The 8,046-nt window shown below is 42.6% G+C and overlaps 1 protein-coding gene across 1 annotated transcript; it reads left to right on the top strand.

Moving 5' to 3' along the window:
* Positions 1–2,680: 2,680 nt before the first annotated feature.
* On the top strand, positions 2,681–6,860 carry LOC126175301 (cuticle protein 38-like). Its single transcript, XM_049921969.1, has 2 exons — positions 2,681–2,714; positions 6,565–6,860. The coding sequence occupies exons 1-2, from the start codon at positions 2,703–2,705 to the stop codon at positions 6,829–6,831; spliced, it is 279 nt and encodes a 92-aa protein (XP_049777926.1). The 5' UTR covers positions 2,681–2,702; the 3' UTR covers positions 6,832–6,860.
* The last annotated feature ends 1,186 nt before the right edge of the window (positions 6,861–8,046 follow it).

The raw sequence follows: 8,046 nt of genomic DNA, 5'->3' as shown, positions 1-8,046 counted from the left end.
ATATCAACTTGACTCGCGTAAACAGTGTCTCAACAGCTTTTACCAGGCTATTTGGGTACTGATATAACCCCGGCAACAGAACACTACCACAGTCTACCAGTTACTTTAAAGCATAATTATGTGCTAAAAGAGAGATCACAGCGGCTGATGAACTCGTGCAGTAGTAGGTTAAGCATGTGAGTTCTGGAGGTCGCTGTGCTCGTGAGTTCGTAGCTACTTCCAGTAGCCCAGGTGAGTACAAGCCAGAGTTCTCTAGTGCCTCCTGAAGTGGTCGTAGCCACCCCTTCAGTTTGTTCCGTTTTTATACAGACTCTAAAATTGTACGTTCCCACATGTCAGAAAGAACAGATGCCATCTTCATATAGTTAAGGTTAACCGGCCATTGACCTCCTTTTCTGAGCTGGATGCACACGCATTGCCCGAACTCTTACGGGACTCGGTAAGATTGTCTGCCGCGAGTAATGAGTGTAATGGGCAGGGACACTATGAATGTAGTGTGTGCACATTAAGTTGGGAATGTGAGTCTCACGGGGAGCGTGCAAGGGACAAATCCCTGCAGTCACACTATTCTCTGTTTCCTCGGTGGCTCAGATGGACGCCGGCACGGTAGCTCAGCGTGTTCGGTCAAAGAGCTGGTTGGCCTCTGTAATAAAAAACTGAATGGAAGGATCAACCAACGCACTTTAACGGATGTCATGTGACGTCCGCAACGACCAAACACAACGATCAACAACGAATAAAATGAAAAAAAAAAGATGGATAGAGGGTCTGCCATGTAAGCAGGATGTATATCAATACCTGACGACAGCTTAGGGTCTTGATTTAATTATAATTTTATTATTGATGTTGACGCTGCATGAGATACAAATTGTAGTATAAAGAAAACACTAGAATATGTATGATATGGTAGCTACAGAGGGATATAAAGATTAGCACAACACAGGAAGAGAAAGGAGTTGACATCAAACCAGGCGAAAATCGTGTTGACAAAAGAAAAAGAAAGTGGTTCAAATGGCTCTGAGCACTATGGGACTTTACTTCTGAGGTCATCAGTCCCTTAGAACTTAGAACTACTTAAACCTAACTAACTTAATGACATCACACACATCCATGCCCGAGGTAGGATTCGAACCTGCGACTGTAGCGCCTAGAACCTCTCGGCCCCCCCGGCCGGCAAGAAAGTGGTCAAACGGTTTTATTGCCTAAGAAATATTGGCAAATCTGATGATTTATCAGATCAGCGTAGATTGTCAGATTTGTTAGGATTCGTCGAGCTAGGTTTCAAAATAACTAAAGCAAAGACGAATTTCATAAACAGGAGAAGCATGATTTATCAATAGCACTAACCAATACCGAAGTTCATTTCAGTACGGCTAAATGAAGTTGGCAGAGTAGGAGGCAGTGAGTGTGCTTGTTTTCAGGACGCACGTTCGTGTCAGTATCTGAAGTATGTTCTTGAGAAAGACGCAGAAAATAGTTTCACTGATTCTGTCGCGCTGTGTTGAACTCCAAATTCCACAAAACGTGTATTCGCTCTTTTGTGTAGTAGAACTGGACTGAATCCTATAATTCAGGATAATACTCTGCAGGTTCTTAGATATAAGTTCAGCAATGTGAGTTTTCTTCAAGCGAGAGTATTGTCTTTTTAAATAGTTTTATTATTGGCTATGCAGAGCACTTTCATAGCGTCAGTAAAATCACTCTTTCGTCCTTTTCTGTAGAGTTTAATTGAAAACAGATCCTCTACGTTATCTGCACGGTTTTGGCAGTAGACTCAAAATATTCCAACAGTTTCGTGTTATCCTCCATGGTACTCACAGAACCATTTGAAAAGGTGTTCGAGCAACTCTCAGAGCAGTGGACTACAAAGTGTCCGACTGGATTGCAGAAGGTACATTATGAGCCGGCCGGGTTGGCCGAGCGGTTCTAGGCGCTACAGTCTGGAACCGCGCGACCGCTACGTCGCAGTTTCAAATCCTGCCTCCGGCATGGATGTGTGTGATGTCCGTAGGTTAGTTAGGTTTAAGTAGTTCTAAGTTCTAGGGGACTGATGACCTCAGAAGTTAAGTCCCACAGTGCTCAAAAAAAAAAAAAAGAAGGTGCAATATGGAACAGAAGTAGATTTTGTTCATTCCTTCTATAACCCATGCTTGATTTAAGTGTAATACTTGACAATGCAGCAAAAGGAAGGAAACAAGCGTTTAACGGCTGGTCGACGACGAGACCGTTAGAGTTGGTGCATGAATGGAGATGGAACTGCGATGACATTGGCCACCCCTCTCCAAGGAATCATCCACGTATCAGATTTAAGCGATTTAGGGGAACCTAATTCTGACTGGGCGTTAGAATCCTGGGGGCGAGCCGACATATTCACCACTGCACTACCTAACAATGCAGATTGCAGTACAAAGTCTAGTCCCCATACATTTAAAGTAACACTCCATCACAGAATTCTGTTGTGCTGATCGTCATGTTTTGTTGCAGTGGTGATAGTACACGTCAAGAGCAGTGCGTTTGACTCGAGAACGCGAGCAGAAGTAAAACGAGATCAAGAGCACGAGTGCGCAATCTGTGCCTGCCGATCTAGACTGCTAAATGGTCACACCGCGAGGCCTCGCGTCCACTGGCTACGCGCTATATAAGTCCGCCGCTGCAGTTAGCGGCACCAGTTGCTCGCAGACGACAACCGACTCTCCCACACCATGTACAAGCTTGTGAGTATCCCTCTCTCTTGCTGCGTGTCTGAACGAATGTGGGGGTAATGAAACTGTAGGTCAGCTGAACATACGATTTCTAGAACTTTTTTGTCGTAGATGAATGTAAGAAGTTACAGCTGATAGCAACTACAAGCTGACATATGTTGCAAGAGAACTGTCAATAATAGACTACTAAGATTTCTACACTCGGAAAGTCTGAAATAAGACAAGATATGCTGTCTTGGTCTCTGTATTGTGCAGTGTTTTTTCGGTTTATAAAACTATTATGGTACTTATTTAGCCGGCCGGGGTGGCCGAGCGGTTCTAGGCGCTACAGTCTGGAACGGCGCGACCGCTACGGTAGCAGGTTCGAATCCTGCCTAGGGCATGGATGTATTGCGGCAAGAAAAAGGAATAAAAGTGAGATAGTGTTAATACTTTCGACCTTCTTTACTTACTCTGCATTACTGCAGATGACGTGTCACTGATCACATTTGTACTGTGCATGCAGTACACGTGAGGTGCCTAGTTGTTTCCACTGCCCTGTGTGGAATACATAAGTTCTTGTACACTTCACTAAACTGCTGTCTTCATGATGATGATGTCCCCAGCGCAGAAAACAGAACGCAGGTCGTGGGTTCTTTTTCTTGAGGCTGAAATTAACTTCGCAAGGAACTGCTGCTACGAATAAACTATAACTCATTTGGGATGCCACTCGCGTTTTTATTGATGTAGACACGAGAAACTATTCTTGATCACAACGTATTGAACATATCTTTCAACAGTCATTATATCTGTCTAAAATAACATGAAATACATCCTGCCACAGACAACATGTCTGTCTACTGGAACCGTCAGAACTGGAGTAAATAAAATTGTATGAAACAAATACTTCTATAACACACAACATGTCTGTCTACTGGAACGGTCAGAACTGGAGAGCCGGACTGCCCGAGACACTTCGCACGCCAAGCCAGCAAGGCGTGACCCGAACTCCACCGAAGTGCATCGGCAGTAATATCGTCAGTCTTTTGTTTTAGTAATACTTTGATTTCAATAATTTTGAAATGACGGATTGATAGCTGGCTGTTGAGAGATGTTTATTTTAAAAAATGAAGTAATTTGGATGACAGGTTTAATTAATAATAGCAACTAAAGTTTAACGTTTTGGCGCCCCACCGCCGAACACAGCAGCCAATCACAGAGCAGCGGCGTCATGCAGGCGGGCTTTCTCACGGGAATGGTACCGAATCTAACATCTGTCACCGGTACCTCATCCCACATTGCGTCATATCTAGGCTTCTTGCTTCTCTACTGCCCTGGGAATAGCTTCCTGGAGCCTAATATGATGGCTGAATAAGCCAGAAATATTACAGTGTGTGATGTCCTTAGGTTAGTTAGGTTTAAGTAGTTCTAAGTTCTAGGGGACTGATGACCTCAGAAGTTAAGTCCCATAGTGCTCAGAGTCATTTGAACCATATGAACTTATTTACATTATTTGTAAACACATTATGGAGTAATAGGCATAGAAATGAATAGCTTTATGTCAGTCAGTGATTACTCAGACAAAAGGTAATATTAGTTCATGTCTCCTTCTCGTGATCACGTACATAAATCAACAGAAATCTTCCAAAAGTAAAAGAGTTTTTAAAATTTACTTACAACTTAAACGTATAGTGAAGAGAAATCATCAGACATATTTACTAAAGGTTTCCAGTTCTATGATTCTCAGCAATCCTGCACTAAACGTTAGAACAAATGCATGTAATCTGTCCCCTTGGAATCTCTTTAAGAAACATCTGAAATCGATTGAACCGAGATCCTTTGTTCAGTAAGGAGTTATTCAAAACCAGCAACTATCCATAAATTAACCATGGAATGATAAGAAATGTTTTAAGAAACTGAATGTTTTAAGTATTTTTCTACAAGAAAATCAGTTCTATTGCTTCATGTAGGCTGTTTACAGTTCCTGTCATACGCTTGCGAAGGTTGTAACTAAGGTTCTGCGTAAGGACTTTTGTCTGATAACGAAGGACTCACATTGTTAATTTTTGTGATATATCTCGATCACATTTAGTGTTAGCAAGTGAAATGGTGCAGTGCTAAGGTACTGGATTCTTACTTGAAAGGATGGTGGTTGAGAACCTCATCTGGGCATTTAGATTTTTCATGGTTCCTTTAAATCATAAAAGGCAACTAATAGTTATTTTTATAGGACCCAGGCGATTTCCAATTTATCTTTCTTAAGCTTGAACTTGAGCTAGCGTTTGTTGTTGTTGTTGTTGTGGTCTTCAGTCCTGAGACTGGTTTGATGCAGCTCTCCATGCTACTCTATCCTGTGCAAGCTTCTTCATCTCCCAGTATCTACTGCAACCTACATCCTTCTGAATCTGCTTAGTGTATTCATCTCTTGGTCTCCCTCTACGATTTTTACCCTCCACACTGCCCTCCAATGCTAAATTTGTGATCCCTTGATGCCTCAAAACATGTCCTACCAACCGATCCCTTCTCCTAGTCAAGTTGTGCAACAAACTTCTCTTCTCCCCAATCCTATTCAATACCTCCTCATTAGTTACGTGATCTACCCACCTTATCTTCAGCATTCTTCTGTAGCACCACATTTCGAAGGCTTCTATTCTCTTCTTGTCCAAACTAGTTATCGTCCATGTTTCACTTCCATACATGGCTACACTCCAGACAAATACTTTCAGAAACGACTTCCTGACACTTAAATCTATACTCGATGTTAACAAATTCCTCTTCTTGAGAAACGCTTTCCTTGCCATTGCCAGTCTACATTTTATATCCTCTCTACTTCGACCATCATCGGTTATTTTACTCCCTAAATAGCAAAACTCCTTTACTACTTTAAGTTTCTCATTTCCTAATCTAATTCCCTCAGCATCACCCGACTTAATTTGACTACATTCCATTATCCTCGTTTTACTTTTGTTGATGTTCATCTTATATCCTCCTTTCAAGCCACTGTCCATTCCGTTCAACTGCTCTTCCAAGTCCTTTGCTGTCTCTGACAGAATTACAATGTCATCGGCGAACCTCAAAGTTTTTACTTCTTCTCCATGAATTTTAATACCTACTCCGAATTTTTCTTTTGTTTCCTTTACTGCTTGCTCAATATACAGATTGAATAACATCGGGGAGAGGCTACAACCCTGTCTTACTCCTTTCCCAACCACTGCTTCCCTTTCATGCCCCTCGACTGCCATCTGGTTTCTGTAAAAACTGTAAATAGCCTTTCGCTCCCTGTATTTTACCCCTGCCATCTTCAGAATTTGAAAGAGAGTATTCCAATCAACATTGTCAAAAGCTTTCTCTAAGTCTACATATGCTAGAAATGTAGGTTTGCCTTTTCTTAATCTTTCTTCTAAGATAAGTCGTAAGGTCGAGCTAGCGTTTAATCAATAATATCGTCGTTGTCGATGGGAGGTGAAATTATAATTTTCTTTCTTTCCCTTCGCACTGAGCGTTTAAATGTTATGTCCACTTGATGTTCTTTGTTTTGTAAATTCGACGTACACTAACTAGTTCTGACCCAGTGTACTAATTCTCTCAGTATATACATTTGTGAAACGAATGTGATGGTCATCATAACGACATGTTTCTGTTATTAACTACATAACAAAGAATAATACTCTAGTCAGATAAAAAAGATACAGTTTTACTTTTCCCTACGAAAGATGTAGGTCAATTCCTGGACTATTTTTCTACGTGAAACTTTCTCTAATGCGTCTCATTTGCGACCTCTAGGAGTGTGATCTGCCGTATTAACTGTATGGTCAGCCTGACAACACCGTAAATATTACCGTACATAGTTGTAAAAAGTGACTTCATATGGTGTTACTTGCAGGTGATCCTGATGTGCGCCGTGGCCGCCGCCCACGCCGGCTACCTGGGAGGCTACGCCGCCCCCGCCGTCACCGTGGCCCACGCCCCCGTGGCCGTGGCGCCCGCCGCCTCCTCGTACGCCAACACGTACCGCGTGTCGCAGACCGCCCGCCTCCTGGCCGCCCCCGCCGTCGCCGCCGCCCCCGTGGCCTACGCCGCCCCCGCCATCCACGCACCAGTAGCCTACGCTGCACCTGCTGTCGCTGCTCCGATTCTCAAATATCACTAAAATCTATCTTGTGTCTTGTCGACAATAAAGTGGAGTATTTATTACAATAAGTGTCTTCAAAATTACACCATCCCCTATCATACGTAATTCGTTACTGGAGTCAATAATGGGCAGCATGTCCATTCTTATGCATAAAAGTGGCAACGTTAATCAGCATTCACCCACACTTAGGTTATGGCTGTGTACGCATCAATTTTTTCCCTAGTGAGTACAAATTTATTCGAAATCTAACGTTTTCGGTTAAGTACTCATGTAACTTATCTCCACTTTCACCCATTGTCTGCCTTAACAAGAAACACTTTACTACTTCAGTACAATTAAGTGTTGCATTTTATTGTACACTCGTAGTTGTTTAAAGAGCTGTTCTACGCGTCGTCCTGACAATGGATTCAATAGTGCACTCGTCTCTGCAAAGAGCTAAGACTTCTTCCAAATAGCCCCAAATCGTAAGAGAAGGTTGCGCGGTTTTTTTGCTGCAGTTCCTCAACGGTTTCAATGGTAATGCTGTACAATTCGCTTTCTAGAAGTTTCCAGCCAGAAAAGTCCAGAGAATTTAGGTGAGGTGATCTTTGACGCCAAAGTACGGCTCAACGTATCCATCTTGAATCATATTTACACGTTGGATGTCGTCTTACATCAACAACGATATGGCCTAATGAGAGGATCACCAAATCACACCTTCCCCGAGAAGTGTTGCTGTCATGGTGAGTCATGAACAACATTTAGGTTTACGTGAAACCAAAGAATGTTTGTTATGGACGTTAAATACACCATTATTCTGAGCCTCGATTCGTGTTTTAATAAAATGTTACTTGTAAGAGGATGGCTGGCTGCAGCCAGTTTTTTCATCCACTGAAAAAAGAGGTTCTCAAGGACCAAAGTTCCTGTGACTAAAATATGGAACGTCATGGAGATAGGATGGATATAACGAATAGCGTTGTAAAATTCCCCGTACAGTACCAGTAGTGTGACTCGGTACAGAAACATGTGTCGCTATTGTTCTCGTCGTATTTCCTGAAGAGGTTTAAGTGATTGTTAAACATCCTCATTTTCGGGAGCGCGGCAGACTGCAAACCAAAGAGGCCCGGGTTCGATTCCCGGCCGAGTCGAGATTTTCTCTGCGCAGGCACTGGATGTTGCATTGTTCTTACGTTCGTATCGTCACAACTGACATTCCACAACTGAGATGGCTGTATGGCAACGTTCCGAAAGCCC

Source organism: Schistocerca cancellata, chromosome 3 (assembly GCF_023864275.1).
Source record: "Schistocerca cancellata isolate TAMUIC-IGC-003103 chromosome 3, iqSchCanc2.1, whole genome shotgun sequence".
Lineage (NCBI taxonomy): Eukaryota > Metazoa > Arthropoda > Insecta > Orthoptera > Acrididae > Schistocerca > Schistocerca cancellata.
This window is presented reverse-complemented; position numbering and strand designations above follow the sequence as displayed.